Genomic DNA, 19,936 nt, shown 5'->3' with positions numbered 1-19,936 from the left:
AGAGAGAGAGAGAGAGAGAGACACGAACAAAGAGAAATACCTTTTGCTGAAAAGCAAAAGCCTCTCCACATTTATGAAAATAAAACAGTGTTGTAACCTGAAATCTGGGCTCTCGTGGCAGTGTGTGGTGGTCCGAAGAACCCACTAGAGGGCAACCTCTACAGTTATATTTCTCCTCTTTTTGTTGAGAATTGTTGTATATTCTTGGGTAGCAGATTATAGTTTGCGTTGTGTACAATTTTACCTGTGTGCAAATTCACTATGTCGTGGAATTTCAGTATTTTTGATTCAATAAATAAAGGCTTTGAATGTTCTCTATATCCAACATTATGTATTATTCTAACTTATATTTTTTGTAACACCGTTAATGAATAAAGTGCACTTTTGTAGTTATTTCCCCTTATTTCTACACAGTAACTCAGATATGGTAACACTAGCGAGCAATAGAAGAATATGAAGTGATTTTTGGTCTAGAACATGTTTTGCTTTATTCATTATTGACCTGTTTCTTGCTACTTTGTGTGTCTAACTTTGAATTTAAAGCCCCTCAATTATAAACAAAGCAAAACTATACCTCAATGAAAATGCACTCCGTACTCTATACTGCACCTTGGTACTCCCATACCTTCCATACTGTGTTGAAGTATGGGGGAATACTTACCACAACACAATTCATCCTCTGATCATATTACAGAAAAGAGCAGTGTGTATCATTCACAACGTTGGTTATTTAGAACATACTCATAATCTGTTTATGCAATCAAAGTTGCTCAAATTTGATGACCTTGTTAAATATAAGACATTAATAATCTTATATAAAGCATTTAACAAGTTATTGCCGCCTAATCTACAACGTTTTTTTTTATAAAACGAGTGCAGGCTCATAACTTGAGAGGCTTTGGATATTTCTTATTGCCGAGAGCTCAAACCACTCGTAAACGTTTTTGTGTGTCTGTATGCGGAGTAAAACTATGGAACAAACTGGACTTACAACACAAGCAATGCATAAATTATTAATCGATTTAAACTATTATACATCCATGGGGTCTGGTTCAAATATAGAGATGAGGGTCTTTAATTTGACCTGCTGTTGTACTCTGTCTCAAAGTGCTAACATGTGCTCAATGTTTCCTTACCATTATTGCTATGTTGTCTATTACCATTGTTGGTATATTCATTATTCCTACATTGTTGATACACATTATTGTTACAGTGTAATAATTATTGTTACCTGTGGTAATGCCACTATGATACAACATCTGTATTATAATCCTTGAACAAAGTAAGAGTGAAACTCATGTGAACAATCACTGAATGGAGAACTGGGGGTGGGATTAAATAAATTATCTTCTTCCCACTCCCTTTCAGGCAAAACTGGACAATCATGCATTACATACTATACATTACCTTTTGCACTATATTAATTTATATTATTATGTGTTGTCAACTTTGTACTTTTTTATGTCATTGCCTGAAATAAATAAAAAAAAAAAAAAAAAAATGAAATGAATGAATTTCACCACTGTTGTTTCTCCCCCCGGCCGACAGGGGGCAGTCTTCCGCGTGTCAACCCATGACCAGACACGTCTGCCAAAACAAACAACAACGCGAAGAAGAAACAGAAGGGAGCCCGCTGCTCGGTGAGGTAGCTCCAAAGTGCCTCCGAATATGTCGACAAATAACCGGTGAAGGAATACTCGACGCGCCTTCTCCACGGAATGTCACCTCCAGGGCACCATGGAGGTCTGTCGCTCCCCGTTGGACCGGGACCTCACGGCTGAACGTCATTATTCGACACCCTGTTCGAGCTAGCGTTAGCCACATATGCTAACACCAGCGCTCCCTGGCCGAAAGGGGAGCCGAAGTTGGTGCGTCGCTATGCGGCAGTGGACCGCGGAGTAAGGACGGTAACTCCCGTGGAAGTTATCCCGCTCGGGGTTTGGGCGATGGAGAGGTGCGTGTCGCGCCGCCGCTGAGGTCTCTTTTTCAATCAATCAATCAACCAATCAAAGTTTATTTATATAGCCCTAAATCAAGAGTGTCTCAAAGGGCTGCACAAGCCACAACGACATCCTTCGGCTCAGATCAGGGCAAGGAAAAAACTCAACCCAATGGGATGCAATGAGAAACCTTGGAGGGGACCGCAGATGTGGGGACCCCCGCCCTGGGCCACCGGTGCAATGGACGTGGAGTGGATCTAGTTAATAGTGGGAGAGTCCAGTCTGTAGTGGGGGCCAGCAGGGGGTCATCTTGAGTGGAGACAAGTCATCAACTGATGCACAGATGAGTGATCCACCCCGCGTCCTGACTTTGAACAGCTAGCGCCTCATCCGTGGTCACCAAATCTGTGCCCCCTACCGCCCTCTCCACGCGGGAGACGGCAGATCAACTGGTCTAAAAGGTTGGGGTCTATTTAAAAGCTAGAGTATACAAATGAGTTTTAAGATGGGACTTAAATAGTAGCATCTCTAACTGTTACTGGTAGGGCTTTCCAGAGTACTGGAGCCCGAATAGAAAACGGGCGGCCCGGGTGCTGGTGTGCGATCATGTCCTGCAAAGCCGCCATGGCCAAGGACAAGAAGACGAGCTTCGGTAAGAAGCTGTTCAGACGAGGTTCCGTCCGCTCCGTGGGAAGTTTCATGAGCAGAGTCCTGAGGACACTGACCGCCCTGTCCCACTTTGGATCCGAAGTCCAAACCGAGGAGGACAAGGACGACGACGGAGGCTTCACCGCGTTTAAGTCCGGAGCCAAGGACGCGCCCGTGGACGACGGCGACCTGGGGGTTTTCCTCTCCGGCGAGAGAATCCCCGGCGTGGCCGGGCTGAAGAACCACGGCAACACCTGCTTCATGAACGCTGTTCTGCAGTGCCTCAGCAACACGGAGCTGTTCGCGGAATTCCTCGTTTTGGAGCAGTACAAGAAAGAGGGGCTGGTCGAGGACAAACCAAAGACAAACGGCGTCCATCTGCAAAAGAAGGGACCCGCAGCCAAGGGGGAAGTGACCGAGCAGTTGTCTGGACTTGTCCGAGCTTTGTGGACGTTTGAGTACACCCCCCAGCACAGCCGAGAATTTAAGGTAAGTCTATGCGGCTTATTCTCACAGTGGGGGGCCGGAGCCTATCCCAGGTTCAACAACCTTTCATTCATGCATATGTCATGCTCTTATTATGATTGTGTTCCTACATTTTAAACCAGTAGTTCTTAACCTTGTTGGAGGTACCGAACCCCACCAGTTTCATATGCACATTCACCGAACCCTTCTTTAGTGAAAAATGAAATGTTGTATTTTTTCAAATTCAAGACAAAGTTATATGTTTTTGGTAACACTTTAGTATGGGGAACATATTCTAAGTAACAAAGACTTTATTTAAAGTTATTTGGTTAGGGTTAGAGGGTTAGGGTTATAATAAGGCCATGCCGAATAAGGCATTAATAAGTACTTAATAATGACTAGTTAAGAGCCAATATGTTACTAATTTGCATGTTAATAAGCAACTAATTAATGGTGACTATGTTCACCATACTAGTGTGTTATCATGTTTTTTTACTGGTGCACAAAATGAACCGTGCATGAACATCACCTTGTTCAAAGAACAAAACCAACACAGTGCATAAACTCACAACAAATTACACACCTGCAAATCAGTCTGACTTCTGCTGTTGCCGTATCCGTAATACGCCGATAGGGAGAAGTTTTTATTTACACGATGAGTCGGTGTGTGTCTTGACCTCCGCCGAACCCCTGAGCCCGACTCACCGAACCCCTAGGGTTCGATCAAACCCAGGTTAAGAACCACTGTTTTAAACACTTCCTTGTGGTCTACATAACATGTAATGGTGGTTCTTTGTTCAAAATGTTGCATATATTATTATTTACAGACTGTTTTCGAGATGCTTTCTGACCGTCTCTTCTGGATGCGCCGTTTAGTGGGCGGCCTTATTTACGTGGCTCCACTTCGACAGTGTCTTCAAAGGATTTAGCGCTTCCATAGTGAGTCTACTGACAACTAAAAGTTCAAATTTACACTACTGTATTTTCCGAACAATAAGGCACACTTAAAATAATTTTTTCCCCTCAAAACTTGACAGTGCGCCTTATAACCGGGTGCTCCTAACGTACGGAATAATTCTGGTTTTGCTTACCGACCTCGAAGCAATTTTATTTGGTACATGGTGGGGGCAGTCAAACATAAGAGATACGTGTAGACTGCACTATGATGGTAATATGACTCAAGTAAACAACACCAACATTTTATACGTTCCATTTAAAATATAGAAAATTACACACTGCGCTCAAATGTAATCACAATGTTTTAGCACGACTTTGGTAAGCTATGAAGCCGCACCGCTTGATGGATTGTCGGCGCATTTAACATACGAGTATTATTATGGTGTGTGTATAAGGTAAGACATTATCTGGCATTTTGTTTCACAATATTATGCAAAATCAACTTTTCTTACCTTCTGGTACATGCTGATCTGTAATTGGGATCTGCATAAATCCTGAAAAATTGCGTGCGTCCGCCTTTGTAGTCCGTGTCGAAACCATAGTCTAAGCTTCTTCTTTTTCTCTATCTTCTTGTTATGGGACATTCATCCTCTGCTGTTGCCATTTCTAATATAAAGGAGTGTAAAATTCGTACTTATATCTGTCAGTAAACTCGCCATGAAAGCGCTAAAACATACCGGTGTAGTGACTTAAATTATTCACCCAAGGAACTTTAGTTATTAGAGAGTTCCGGTCGGACGGGTGTTCACGGGACACATTTCCGGCGTTGTTGTTGCACTAGTGAGCCACGGATGCTGCTCCGTTATTGATTGAAGTAAAGTCTGAATGTCATTAAAACAGTTAGCTCCATCTTTTGACAATTCTTCTACTCCCGTCCTTGCACGCTACGCCGCTACAACAAAGATGACGGAGAAAAGACGCTGTCGAAGGTGAGCTACAAAAATAAGACCGCCCACAAAACGGCGCATCCGGAAGCAACTGTCAGAAAGCGACTTGAAGATGATCTGTAAAACATAATCCATGCAACATTTTGACCAAAAAAACACCATTAGACCACAAGGAAGTGTTTTCAATTTAGAAAAAATAAAAAATATGACTCCTTTAATGCGCCCTATATATGAATGTGCACGAAAATAGACCATTGATCGGCAGTGCGCCTTATAATCCGGTGCGTCCTATGGTCCGGAAAATACGGTACTTTGTAATAGAAATGGCAACAGCGGAGAATGCATGTGCATGCACGAGCCAGTCTACCCCACAAACAAAGGATCGAGAAAAAGAAGAAGCTTGTTGACGACAGAGCTGACTTACGCTAAGCTCTTCGGGTAAATCTTTACAAAATCTAAACATATCCGCTGACATCACGTCACAAATTGGGCAAATTCCAAACGGCTCATATCCCAGAAGTATGAAGGAAGGCAAGATTGTTTTAAAAATATCCCCGCAATGCCTCCATGGTTTGATATCACATTTTTGTGGACTTCCAGTCAAATCCCAAATACATAAGTGCTTTGAGATAAGAACCATTTCTCGGCTAATTGTTATGCTTTAAATTGCAAGCAAAAATTCGAGTTACAAGCATTAACGCCCAATATTTGACTAAGCTCCAACAAAAACATAGCATTAGCTTACAGGTGGAGGTGGACATAACCTATTTTTTCCAAACATGGGAAGGAAGAACGTGAGTGTGAAAGACAGTGCTAAGAAGAAGACGCAGATGATATTCATTGAAGTAAAGAAAGAGATCATTCAAAAACATGACATTGCGTGTCGCAGACTTGGCAAAGCAGTTTGAGCGTAGCACAGCTCGTGTGCACCATACTGAAGCGGAATGAGTCGATAATGCTAGCCAAGGACGTTAAAGTAGTTTCTGAAAGGTGGACATTTATCCATGAAAAATGGAGGAGAAGCTGCTGAAGGTGTGTTTCAAAGTCAAAGTCAGCTTTATTGTCAATTCTTCACATGTACAAGACATACAAGGAATCGAAATTGCGTTTCTCACTATCCCGTGCGTAGACTATACTAGACAAAGAAACGACACTAATAAAGTGGCAAGACACAAATGGTAAAGTGACACAGCATGAGTATAGCTAACTGCTATAGTAACAACAAAACAATGCAGTGATAACAACAATAATAAGAAAATTGCAGATGGTGGCGTTAACACCAAAAGATATATGATAAACATGTAAACAATTTGAAATTTCAACAGATTACTGTGGAAAAGTGGTGTTTGACAGAAAAGCAGCTCGAAGGAGATACCGTAGAAGTCCATTATTTCATTACTTTATAAAACTACTGTAGTATTTTGTAGGACATTATATAGTAGTGGTTTACATACAAGGTTTATAAAAGTTATTTCTAAAAAGGCATGTTATGTGTTAAAATTGTGCATTTTGGGGGGCAAAGCACCAGTTAAATGGATTTAAATTCGGTTCATTGTGTGACATTGACTTGAGATACAACTGTTTTGAGTTAGGAGCTCCATTACAGAACCAATTAAGCTGGCAAATTGAGGTACTACGGTAGTGCCAAATCCCAACAAAAGGGCTGCTACAGTTGAAATCCAACAGAAGCACAACATTCCAGAATAAATGCTTGATCGTGCAGTACAGGCCAAAAGTTTGGCCACACCTTTTCATTTTAGTGCTTTTTTCTTTATTTTCATGACTATTTACTATTGTAGATTGTCACTGAAGGCATCAAAACTATGACCCCTGTGAAGTGAAAACCATTTCAGGTGACTACCTCTTGAAGCTCATCGAGAGAATGCCAAGAGTGTGCAAAGCAGTAATCAGAGCAAAGGGTGGCTATTTTGAAGAAACTAGAATATAAAACATGTTTTCAGTTATTTCTAGGGATGTCCGATAATATCGGACTGCCGATAAATGCTTTAAAATGTAATATCAGACATTATCGGTATTGGTTTCAAAATTATCGGTATCTGTTTCAAAAAGTAAAATTCATGACTTTTTAAAACGCCGCTGTGTACACGGACGTAGGGAGAAGTACAGAGCGTATAAACAACTTTAACACTGTTACAAATATGCGCCACACTGTGAACCCGCAACAAACAAGAATGACAAACATATTTCGGGAGAACATCCTCACCGTAACACAACATAAACACAACAGAACAAATACCCAGAACCCCTTGCAGCACTAACTGTTCCGGGACGCTACAATATGCACCCCCCGCTACGCCCTACCACCTCAACCTCATGCTCTTTCAGGGAGAGCATGTCCCAAATTCCAAGCTGCTGTTTTGAGGCATCCATCCATCCATTTTCTACCGCTTATTCCCTTCGGGGTCGCGGGGGGGCGCTGGAGCCTATCTCAGCTACAATCGGGCGGAAGGCGGGGTACACCCTGGACAAGTCGTCACCTCATCGCAGGGCCTGTTTTGAGGCATGTTAAAAAAAATAATGCACTTTGTGACTTCAATAATAAATATGGCAGTGCCATGTTGGCATTTTTTTCCATAACTTGAGTTGATTTATTTTGGAAAACCTTGTTACATTGTTTAATGCATCCAGCGGGGCATCACAACAAAATTAGGCATAATAATGTGTTAATTCCATGACTGTATATATCGGCATCGGTTGATATCGGAATCGGTAATTAAGAGTTGGACAATATCGGGATATCAGCAAAAAAGCCATTATCGGACATCTCTAGTTATTTCACCTTTTTTTGTTAAGTACATAACTCCACATGTGTTCATTCATAGTTTTGATGCCTTCAGTGGCAATCTAAAATGTAAATAGTCATGAAAATAAAGAGAACGCATTGAATAAGGTGTGTCCAAACGTTTGGCCTGTACTGTATATATTGCAATATGTAAATGCATATGAAAATAGACCTTCTAAATTGTGTTGCCACTAGGGATGATACTCGAAACCGGTTTTCCCGGTTGTTTGATAAAAAAAGAACCGAGTCCTCGGACTCGAATCCCTTTTTGAGAACCGGTACCCGTTATCGAGACCACTATAGTAAAGAAAAAGAGTTGATTCTTTATTCGAATCCCGTCCCGACCAGAAATGCTCCGTGGGACATCACAATAAATGACGTCACGTAGCTCAGTCATTAGGCGCAGATAGCGAAAGCAGGAAAACAATGGACGGGAAAAAGCGCTCCAAGGTGTAATAAAGTTCAAAACAAAAGCTATAATCCATCGAATAACTTTACTGAGAGATTTTAGCAGGGTAAAACACATTATTATTATTATAGAGGTTTATTTGAAATAGGGACAGATACAAAAACATAGACATCTGAAACAGTTATCCGATGCATGCATCACAGTGTTTGTAGCCAAAGCTAATTTACAACACTTGTCCCCAACAACAACAACAACAACACAGATCCAACATCATTAAAATAGGAAAATAAAAAATAGAGTGAGTTGATAATAATGATAATAGTAATAACACAGACAAAGTGCAAACTAGATAAAAGCCAATAATAATAATAATAACACAGACAAAGTGCAGACTAGATAAAAACCAATTAGTAAAAATGAGTAAAAACTAAACATGGGAACACGATTGTTGCTCAACTAGCCATAATTTTGTTTGTTTTTTGAAAGTGACAAGTGCAGGTATACTTTTCAAAGTGTCCGGTAAAGAGTTCCATAGTTGTGGTCCTTTTATTGAAAAGGCAGTCTGGGCAAACGATGTTCTACGGAATGGAACACAACAGTTGCCTTTTGACACTGCTCGGGTGGTAGATCTGGTACCACTTTGCAGTCTTGTAATTGCCTTGCAGAGCAATTGGGGAGCAGAGTTATGCAAGCATTTAAAAACCAGTTTGACTGTGTGTAACAAAATAAAATTGGTAAAACTTAAAATATTGTATTTGGTTAAAATTTGGCAATGATGATATCGTATACTCTTCTTGTCTAGAACTTTCAAGGTGCGGTTATAAAGACACTCAATGGTCTTGATTGATGACTGGTGTGCCTGGGACCATGTGGTTAAGCCATAAGATATGTGTGACAGAATCATTGCATTCATAAAAGTAAAAGCACAGCTAAGAGTTAAGCAGTGTCTTATAATCTTAAAACAGCCTAGGTTTGCCTTCAGGGTTTTACACATCTTCTTAATGTGACTTTTAAAATTCAGCTGATAGTCTATGATTATGCCCAAATATTTGACTTCAGGTACTTGTTCAATGACCCCCTCATTAATTTTTATATTCAGGTTTGTTTGAGGTAGCTTTTTTATGGAGAAGCAGACAGAGTTAGTCTTTTTAGTGTTTAGGGTTAAACAGGATGACTCCAGCCAAGATGCTATTTTGTCTAATTGAGCATTTAACTTCTCAGCAACTAGAGTACAGGTCTTACCTGATGTATATACCACTGTGTCATCCGCATACATCTGTAAATCTATATCTGTGCATACATCTGGTAGGTCATTGATGTATAGACTGAATAGTATAGGTCCCAAGACACTACCCTGAGGTATCCCTGTTTCTATTTTGCGGAAGGAAGATCTCACATTATTAATGGTGACACATTGTTCACGGCCCTTTAGATATGACTCAAACCAGGACAATGACTGTTTGGATAAATTGAATTTAGTTAGTTTTGAAATTAAAATGTCATGATTGACTGTATCAAATGCTTTTTTTAAGTCTAGAAATACTGCACCGACCACCTGTCCTTTGTCAAGAGAATGTTTGATCCTTTCATGACGAACACTTTTACGACCAACCGGAAACATAGCAACGCACCTCCTTTACGGCAGCTGTCGCAACGTTCTTAAAACAAACACAGCACATACATATATATACAACATATCTCCCTTTTTTAACTTTTGTTTTTCTTTCCTTGTAAACAAAACAAAATCACACTGTAGATGTGTTGTCTGTCTAATTATAAATAATGCAGACGAGGCGTGTTGGCTGAGTTCTTTACGTTTACTTTCACAGCGTGGCAACATGCAACACTTTTCGGGGCTACCGCGCATGCTCGTAACTCCCGTTGCATGCTGGGTAGTGTAGTTGTTATATTCTCTAGCTCATAACATTTTTCCCCCATAAAGAAATAATGTTAACTCAATTAAGTGTATTTCTTTTTTTAGCTTTAACTTTTCATTTATTAGCATTGTAACCACATTTGCAAACAACTTTTGTCTTCATAGAATTTTCTTTCAATAAAGAAATAAAGTGCAAAAATGTCAAAGCATCATAACAAACAGTTGTGTCAAATAGCAGCAGAAGTGCACTTTTTGGAGAGCTGTATTATTTTCAGTTTTGTGCCCAAGGGACTCATTTTATTTAACACTATTTTATTATTTATACACCTATAGTGATCACAGAGACAGGTTGTTTTTGTGTTACTGTATATATTTGTTTCTCTGAAAAATCCCACTTAATATACTTTGGGTAACAACAGTCAATATTTATTTATTTTATTTTATTTTTTTAGGTGGGTAGCAGTCAATATTTATTTATTTATTAGATTTTATTTTTTTATTATATAATAAAAGTGAGCTTTTGTTAAACCAAATATTGTGTGTTTTTTTCCATATACAACAACCTATCTGGACTCGATAAGAGAATCGATAAGGAATCTGTTCGATAAGAGGATTCGATAATAGGCTCGAACTCGATAATTCCTTATCAAACATCATCCCTAGTTGCCACTTGTTAAACAAGTTAAATCCATGTCGTTCATGCGCACACAAACACATTTTTATGGCCGAGATGCCCTCCTGTGAAAGTTAATCCGCCCATTGTAACCTCTTGTTGCAGAACGCGGTGTCAAAAAACGCCACACAGTTTAAAGGCAACGCGCAGCACGACGCTCAAGAGTTCCTGCTGTGGCTGCTGGACAGAGTTCACGAGGACCTCGACACAGTCAACCCCATCGGCAGGCTCTCCTTAAAGGTGAGGCCGCAAGGTTTCCTGGAGTGATTATGCGCGAGGAGGCTTTTACATCCGCCTGCATTATTTATGACTTCTGCCTCATGAACAAACTTGTTTGTGCTTGTTCAGCCACCTATTGAGGAGGATGACCAACATGCAGAAGGACCCTCCCCTCCGCTCTCAGCTGGTTCATTTGTACAAGAGCTCTTTCAGGCTCAGTACAGGTGAGTGCGCCACGTCCTCACAATGTATCCACGTTATGCATTGACTCATATTTCCACACACCAACAGGTCCTCGCTCACATGCCCACATTGCCAGAAACAGAGCAATACCTTTGACCCCTTCCTCTGCATCTCACTACCCATCCCACTGCCGCACACGCGGTAAGTGGAAGAGTGAGAACCTGTCCAATGCAGCGGAACGTTTTGGTTAAAAATTGGTATTGTGTGTATATGTCTTTGCCAGGCCATTGTACGTTACGGTGGTCTACCAGGGGAAGTACTCGCACTGTTTGAGGATCGGGGTCGCCGTGCCCCTCAACAGCGCCGTGTATCGCCTCCGGGATGCTGTGTCGCGCTCGACCAAGATGGCTATGGACCAGGTTTTTAAAAGCATTTTTATTACTACTACTTCGCTTATATTCATTGAGCTGTGACTATAGGGATGAGTACCAAATCCGGTACTTTTTTGGCACCTAACAGGCATCGATTGTCATAAAATCCAACAGTGCCATGTTTTGGTACCTGGGTTGTGTGTGACATCACACCCGGTTGCCAACTCAGCCAGCTCGTTACACTTCGGCACTTAAAGTAAAGTTAAAGTACCAATGATTGTCACACACACACTAGGTGTGGTGAAATTTGTCCTCTGCATTTGACCCATCCCCTTGATCACCCCCTGGGAGGTGAGGGGAGCAGTGAGCAGCAGCGGTGCCGCGCCCGGGAATAATTTTTGGTGATTTAACCCCCAATTCCAACCCTTGATGCTGAGTGTCAAGCAGGGAGGTAATTGGTCCCATTTTTATAGTCTTTGGTATGACTCGGCCGGGGTTTGAACTCACGACCTACCGTTCTCAGGGCGTACACTCTAACCACTAGGCCACTGAGTTGGCGATCACTCAAGCAGCACTGAGAGCGGACACAGCCAAACTACCTCTTGGTAATGTTGCAATTTCCAACACCAACAAATACATTGACTCAAACGCTCCAACGTAAGTTAAGTAAGGCTCTACTTTTCTAAAAATGCTTGATGCTAATATACATTGACTTTGCTATTGAAATGCTATTTATTAGCATGAACAATTTTACCTTCAAATCAATCAATCTAAATGTACTTATATAGCCCTTAATCACAAATGTCTCAAAGGGCTGCACAAGCCACAACGACATCCTCGGCACAGATACTACATCAGGGCAAGAAAAACACTCAACCCAATGGGAACAATGAGAAACCTTGGAAGGGACCGCAAATGTGGGATTGTGCGATTTGATTTTTGTGATTTTTATATTTTATAAATATAAATGCACACCACTGCGGAAATAACGAGTGAAGGAGGACGTTTTACTTTTAAACCGTTAACATTCTTTTCTCAAGGTGCCAATAATTTACTTCAAAACATATTTGGCTTCATGCACAGAGAGTCACAGACTCATAGCTTTTGTCTACGTCATGCTCTTAAACTGAAGAAATAACCAATAAAATTATACACTCTTTATAATGTAATGTAATCATAATATATAATAACAATGCAAGTAACCATCTAAAAGGATATAAACTTTTATTTCTCATTACTGTAGAATTGTGTACCAGTGTACTGTAATTGGAAGGTAAACAACTGTCATACTAAATAAAGACTTGTTTCTGTAAGCAAAAATGTAACCTAAATAAATATTGAACATGTTAAAGTGCATTTTTTCCCAGTTGAAAAAACGAGGTCGGACATTGTCTTTTTATTTGTTGCCATCACATGATCACGGCATTCTCGCTCTTTCGTCCATTTTGATAGGCTCATATTTCCCATTTGATTTGAAGCTAAATATTACCACAAAGTAATATTTGGCTTTGTGATCATATTTTTTTTCTCCTAATTTTTGTTGTCAGTGGTGAGTCGCAAGTAGGGAGACCGTGTGTCGTTGCTTCCTGTGTGTGTAAAGCTGGCGCCCCGCTCTCTGCCCACCAAGACAAAGATTGTGAATGTCTGAAAAGAGGGCTCACTGCGTTTAGTTAATTCTGCTGTCAAATGCTAAGGACGATGCACAGAGAGAGACGTCTTTCTCCATGTTTGAAGCGAGAGACGAACAAATGCGAGGCTCAACAATTCTGATTGGCGAACATGTCTGTCACTCAAATGGCGGTGACGGCGGAGAAAAAAAGCCACCAGCCCATTGTGGTTATTTATCGCACAAATTAAAACCTTGTTGATTTGATGCCGATTAATCGTGCAGGCCATACCGTATCGGTTCAAATGTGAATGGTACTCATCCCTAGCTGTAACAGACAATGCGTGTCATGTATAGAAGGGAACATTACATGGTTCTGTGGTTGTTGATATGATGCATAGTAGGGAACATTACATGGTTCTGTGGTTGTTGATATGATGCATAGAAGGGAACATTACACGGTTCTGTGGTTGTTGATATGATGCACAGAAGGGAACATTACACGGTTCTGTGGTTGTTGATATGAAAAGCTAAAACATACAGCAAATGTATTCAGTTTTAGCCCGTGCACAGTCTTTAAGTGTATCACTTACTTCTAGTTCATTCTGACCGAAATGTACTACGACGGTTTCCACCGTTCCTTCTGCGACGACGACGACGACCTCAACATCATCCAAGAGAGCGACTCCATCTTTGCCTTTGAGACGCCGGAGATGTTTAAACTCGAAAGCCTACGCACCAAAAGAGGCAAGTTCTTCATCTGTGTAGTTTTATTTTTTACGGAGATATGTAACTCTTTTTACTTCTTGTAGGAAGTCTTCTGGCCAACCTGAATCACAACAACTTGAAATACGGGACGGAAAATAGTCGGACGTCATCTTTTATGCAGGGGGCTGGGACCCCTTTGGCATCGCCCAATAAAAACCTGGCTCCTGAGAAGATGATCCTCCTGGTGTGCAATAGGGCCTGTACTGGACACCAAGCAAAAAGGTACCTACCTCGTATCTACAGCACAAATTGTCACATTGACCAACTTCTTATAAATTTGACCAACCTTACGGGGGTATAACAAAGTCAGTGAAAAGGGTGAAGCAAGTGGAAAACATGATAAAAATGCGTTGCCAACCACATAACAATAAATATATATGTTAATGTTGTCTTGCAACATGACCCGGAAAAGCAACACCACTGCACTCCAGAAAAAAGGTCAGCAAAGACTGTATTTTCTGAGAAGGCTGAGGAAAATAGATCTGGCTGATAACCTGCTCCTGTCCTTCTATCGCTGCTCCGTTGAGTCAATACTGACCTACGGCATCTCCGTGCGGTTTTCTAGCTGCACGGTGGCAGAGAGAAAGAGATTACAGGGCGTCATAAACGCGGCCCAGAGGATCACTGCATGAGAGCAAACAGCATCCTCAGGGACTCATCCCACCCAGGTCACCACTGGCTTGAACTCTTGCCCTCAGGGAGGCGCTATAAGACCATCAAAGCAAGGACAAATAGACTGAAAAACAGTTTCTATCCTAGAGCTGTTATTGCCCTAAACTCTACACTTACCTGAACACTCATCACTTTATTACTTGCTTACCTCTGATAGAGATCTGCTGTGCAATATGTTTTGAACATTTAATTATGTTTTTCAATTTTAAATTGTTTTATTATTGTTGTTGTCTTAAGACTATTTTTTGTAGGTTTGTTTTAAAAGCACTGAGCTTGATTGCTGTCCAATTTCGTTGTTTCCATACAATGACAATAAAGGTATTCTGATTCTGTAGATTTGGCTTGCCTTTCGTTCTCTACATGGAGCGTACGACCACCTGGGACGCGCTCCAAAAAGAGATCTTGGAGAAAATGCGCCACCTCCTCCGACCTGGAGTCTATATTCAGGTAGGAATTGACAAGGGTTAGTCGTAAATTTAGGTCAAGCGCAGAATGTTAACGGAAAAATGTCCGCCTGTAGGTGGGGCCTTTCAGTCTTCGCGTGGTCGGCGTGGTGGGGATCACCTACCTCCTTCCCCAGGATGAGCGACCGCTGTGTCATCCGACTGTGGAGAGGTCAGTTCTCCTCTTTGGCGTTAGAGAATCTCCCAAAAACATTCAGCAAACAATATTACAATATAGGGGTTTAACAATTAGTTTTAACAACAATTCGATTAGACATTTGTGGTTGCCGATACCATTCAGGGACGATATTTTTTCAAAACGATACGATAGTGAGTTGAAATCGATTCAGTAATTTTTTAGTAAAACAAATTAAGCAGTGTGATTGTGAAGTAAATATTGGATAATGGAGACTGCAGGTGAAGTTTCCTACATTCCTAGTATTCCTTGTAAGGGAATTATGTACACCGTATTTTTCGGATTATAAGTGGCAGTTTTTTTCATAGTTTGGTGCGACTTATACTCTGGAGCGATTTATGTGTGAAATTATTAACACATTACCGTAAAATATCAAATAATATTTATCTCATTCACGTAAGAGCGTATAATATTTCATCGGATTTAGCGATAAGGAGTGACAGATTGTTTGGTAAACGTACAGCATGTTCTATATGTTATAGTTATTTGAATGACTCTTACCATAATATGTTACGTTAACATACCAGGCACGTTCTCAGTTGGTTATTTATGCGTCATATAACGTACACTTATTCAGCCTGTTGTTCACTATTCTTTATTTATTTTAAATTGCCTTTCAAATGTCTATTCTTGGTGTTGGATTTTATCAAATAAATTTCCCCCAAAAAATGCAACTTATACTCCAGTGTGATTTATATATGTTTTTTTCCTTCTTTATTATGCATTTTCGTCCGGTGCGATTTATACTCCGGAGCGATTTATACTCCGGAGCGATTTATAATCCGAAAAATACGATAAATGAAATATGGACACAAACAAACGAGCAAGTTCTTTTTTAAGAAGCGGTAACAAACTCCACACACATTTAAATACTGAACACACAGACACCCAAAATCTCGCTGAACTCTTTTCACTAGTCTGCCACTTTAGCACATGTCACACATAGAGGTGGGAATCTTTGGGCACCTCACGATCCGACTACGATTACGATTCAGGAGCTACAATTCCATTAAAAATGGATTATTGATGCATCGTTAATTTATATATAGATGCAGTTTTACATTTCTTTTCGTTTCACTAAAGCAGGGGTGCTCATTACGTCGATCGCGAGCTACCGGTCGATCGTGGAGGGTGTGTCAGTCGATCGCCAGCCAGGCATTAAAAATGAACAATCATCAATCTTCACCAAGACGTCACTTTCGCCACTTGATTGACATTCACGGCACCCGAGGGTTGGCTGCTGCGAGATCATTATTAAGAAAAAATGACCGAGGGGAGGGAGAGGAACACTTTTTATTTCAACAGACTCTCGCGCCGTACCTGACGTCAAAACTCTAAACACCGACCACACGGTTCCTGTCTTCACAATAAAAGTGCTGCTTCATCCTGCCTGCGCTAACAAAATAAGAGTCCCAGAAAGCTAGTGTGCACAAGCTAGCAAGCTACGGAGTTTGCCGCCAATGTATTTCTTGTAAAGTGTATAAAAAGGAGTATGGAAGCTGGACAAATAAGATGCCAAAAACCAACCACTTTCATGTGGTATTGGACAAAAAGGAGGACTTTTTTTCTCCTCCATTTGAAAATAAGGACGTTAGCAGCACTACTGTTTGATTCCAATCAATGCAAGTCATCAGAATCAGGTAATACACCAACTTATATTCTTGTCTTCATGAAAGAAAGGAATTTATATGTGTTAAACATGCTTGTATTATCATTAAACACTTTTAACTTAACAAAAACGTCTCTTTGAATTGAATTGAAGTATTTCTTTCAAACCTGTACAGTACAACAACACTTTTTTTTATATCTTGGCAGAGATATTTGTGCAAGGCTTGAAAAGGGGTTGGATGAAGCAGATGCTTATAATATCCCAACCCCTCTAACTTATTCCACATTTAACATAAACAATATAAAACAAGAACAATACCATACAAACAAAAACAAGAAAAACTCCTGTACACTAACAATACAGTACTACCACTGTTAGTATGAGACAAGACAAGACGAGACAAAACACACACAAACACACACACAACACACACACAAACACTCTCTGACCATACACCTCTCTCCCATCGCTCTGTGCATCACTCTCTTTCCTCCTCGTACTTCTTCAGTACTTCTTTTTTAAACAGTGTTTTAAATTGTATCATGTTAGAACACGTTTTTAACTCGTCCCCTAAGTTGTTCCACAGAGTGACTCCACGCACTAAATTGCACATTGATTTTAAAGTTGTTCTAAATTTAGGCAAATATAATTTGTTGTTTCCTCTTAGACCAGGGGTCGGCAACCCGCGGCTCCGGAGCCGCATGCGGCTCCTTGACCACTCTGATGCGGCTCAGCTACATACATGCCGACCCCCCCGATTTTCCCAGGGGATTTATGGATCTCAGTGTCTCTCATAGATTACTCCCAGGGAAAAACTAATCCTATTTACACTCTTACTTACTAATTAAAGGGCGTGCCCTAATTGCACTGCAGCAATTGTCCTCTATAGCATTTACATACAGCGTGCCAGTCCAGCCACATGTTGCATGTTGTCATAACTTGCACACAGGAGACAGCAAAGCATACTTACTCATCAGCCACACAGCTTACACTGACGGTAGCCGTATCAAACAACTTTAACATTGTTACGTTACAAATATGCGCCACACTGTGAACCCACACCAAAAAAGAATGAAAAACACATTTCTGGAGAACATCCCACCGTAACACAACATAAACACAACAGAACCATTACCCAGAATCCCATGCGGCCCTAACTCTTCCGGTCTACATTATACACCCCCGCTACCACCAAATCCCCCCACACATCAACCCCCCCCCCCTCCGTGCGTTGGTTGAGGGTTGAGCGGAAGAGTTAGGGCTGCATGGGATTCTGGGTATTGGTACCGTCAGTGTAAGATGTGTGGCTGCTGAGTTAGTAGCCTTGCTGTCTCTTACGTGAGCAAGCTAGAACAGCATTCCACTTGTGGTCAAGCAGGTACAGTGTCAGGGCAGACTGTAGAGGGAGCCAAATGTAGTGTCATCACGCTCTGATATTCGGGAGTCTCCCGGGAAAAATTAGAGGGTTGGCAAGTATGACCCTATCAAGCGGCTATCAAGCGACATTCATTCAAAACTCGCGGGCTGCACTAACATCAAATTTCCACATTAAAGTGCGTGCCGGTGCGTGTGTCTGAGACCCCTGGTTAACATAGCACAAAGCATGTAAGCTTTGTATGCGGTGATTTTCATTTTAAATTTTAAATTTTTTTTTGTGGCTCCCATTACTTTCTATAATTTGTGAAACTTGCCAAAATGGCTCTTTGAGTGGTAAAGGTTGCCGACCCCTGTCTTAGACTGTAACTATGGTGAGCATCTCTATCCTGGAATAGGTTCTGTATATTGGTTGGTAGAGAGTTTTGGGATGCCCTAAACATAACATTTGAGCAGTTTTAAAGTTGATCACATCGTGCAGTTTAAGTGGCTTTAACTCCATGAATAGTGGATTTGAATGATGTCTGTAGTGAACATTGGACACAATCCTAATGGCCTTCTTCTTACATAAATAGATAAATATAACTTATATACCGGTATATGAATGAGGTAGATCCCTTCGACTTGGTCAATTGAAAAGTAGCTCGCCTGCAGAAAAAGTGTGGACACCACTGCACTAAAGAAACAATATTCAAGGCTCCAATATCAGTATCGTACTGAAAAGGAAAACGTTTGGAAGACTTATAATAATGCTTGTGTTGACCTATTTTCACTCCAAGATGATACGAGATGTACACCGACTATAAAGTTTGAGTTTCATTTATTTAGCATTCCCTAACTCAATTTGGTGTGACACGTAGTTGAGGCTGTATGTGTTGAGGGGTTGTTTACCGCTTTCCTGCAGTGTTGTTAAATCTCAGTACTAAGATGACAAGCTTGGATGACAGGCCCTAGCACGTCTGCTAAAATGCCAGTTTGACATGTTTTTTTCTTTTTTCTCTCATTCTGACCCACATAAAACAAGCCAGAACACCACTGGTGTGCAAACATGTATCAGTCAAAAGTTCAGCATGAGCTGTCATTACTAAAAAAACGTACATTGAACTCTGAACACATGCATCTATCTTGGTCATGAGGTACTAGCTAATAAAATCTCATTGTTTTAAAAGGCAGCATGTGAGCCACAGCTATTTTATTGGTACTCATTATAGATGTTTTTGACTGTTTATTTTCTCCTTCGTTGTTTACGATATAAAACACCAACAATTTCATGCAGCTAAGTGCTTGTTTTGAAACGGCACTTAATTGCGCGAGTAGCTCATGGAACACACAACTCAGACACTATTTCTCTCGACAAGGTCGTAACCGCCTATTAACATTTTTTTGTTTTTGTGCGCCGTATTTTACAGAGCATATAAGTCCTGTGGACAGGGCGGGCCGCCGCACGTGAAGATCGTGGTGGAGTGGGACAAAGAGACCAAAGACTAGTGAGTGGGGGAAAACAGATGCATTCTATAATATGACAATGACCAATGACATTGTACACATTTAGTATAAAGTTAAAGTCCCAACGATAGTCACACACACACTCTAGATGTGGTGAAATTATCCTCTGCATTTGACCCATCCCCATGTTGAGGGGAGCAGTGAGCAGCAGCGGTGGTGATTTAACCCCCAATTCCAACCCTTGATGCCGAGTGCCAAGCAGGGAGGTAATGGGTCCCATTTTTATAGTCTTTGCTATGACTCGGCCGGGGTTTGAACTCACGACCTTCCAGTCTCAGGGCGGACACTAACCACAAGGCCACTGAGCAGGTTATGTTATTCAATGTGATAC

General features: G+C 40.9%; 1 protein-coding gene across 1 annotated transcript in view; it reads left to right on the top strand.

Moving 5' to 3' along the window:
• Positions 1–1,634: 1,634 nt before the first annotated feature.
• The window catches only part of LOC133651823 (ubiquitin carboxyl-terminal hydrolase 31-like), a 33,185-nt gene continuing 14,883 nt past the window's right edge, over positions 1,635–19,936 (top strand). Inside the window, exons 1-10 of the mRNA XM_062049976.1 lie at positions 1,635–3,077; positions 10,764–10,898; positions 11,007–11,101; positions 11,169–11,261; positions 11,344–11,479; positions 13,637–13,784; positions 13,850–14,027; positions 14,813–14,924; positions 14,998–15,092; positions 19,509–19,586. Of these exons, the coding sequence (XP_061905960.1) occupies positions 2,547–3,077; positions 10,764–10,898; positions 11,007–11,101; positions 11,169–11,261; positions 11,344–11,479; positions 13,637–13,784; positions 13,850–14,027; positions 14,813–14,924; positions 14,998–15,092; positions 19,509–19,586 (1,601 nt within the window). The 5' untranslated portion in view covers positions 1,635–2,546. The remainder of the gene's footprint in view (positions 3,078–10,763; positions 10,899–11,006; positions 11,102–11,168; positions 11,262–11,343; positions 11,480–13,636; positions 13,785–13,849; positions 14,028–14,812; positions 14,925–14,997; positions 15,093–19,508; positions 19,587–19,936) is intronic.

This window comes from Entelurus aequoreus, linkage group LG06 (genome assembly GCF_033978785.1).
Source record: "Entelurus aequoreus isolate RoL-2023_Sb linkage group LG06, RoL_Eaeq_v1.1, whole genome shotgun sequence".
NCBI classification, from domain to species: domain Eukaryota; kingdom Metazoa; phylum Chordata; class Actinopteri; order Syngnathiformes; family Syngnathidae; genus Entelurus; species Entelurus aequoreus.
Note: the sequence above shows the minus strand (reverse complement) of the source record. Positions and strands in the feature narration are given on the sequence as shown.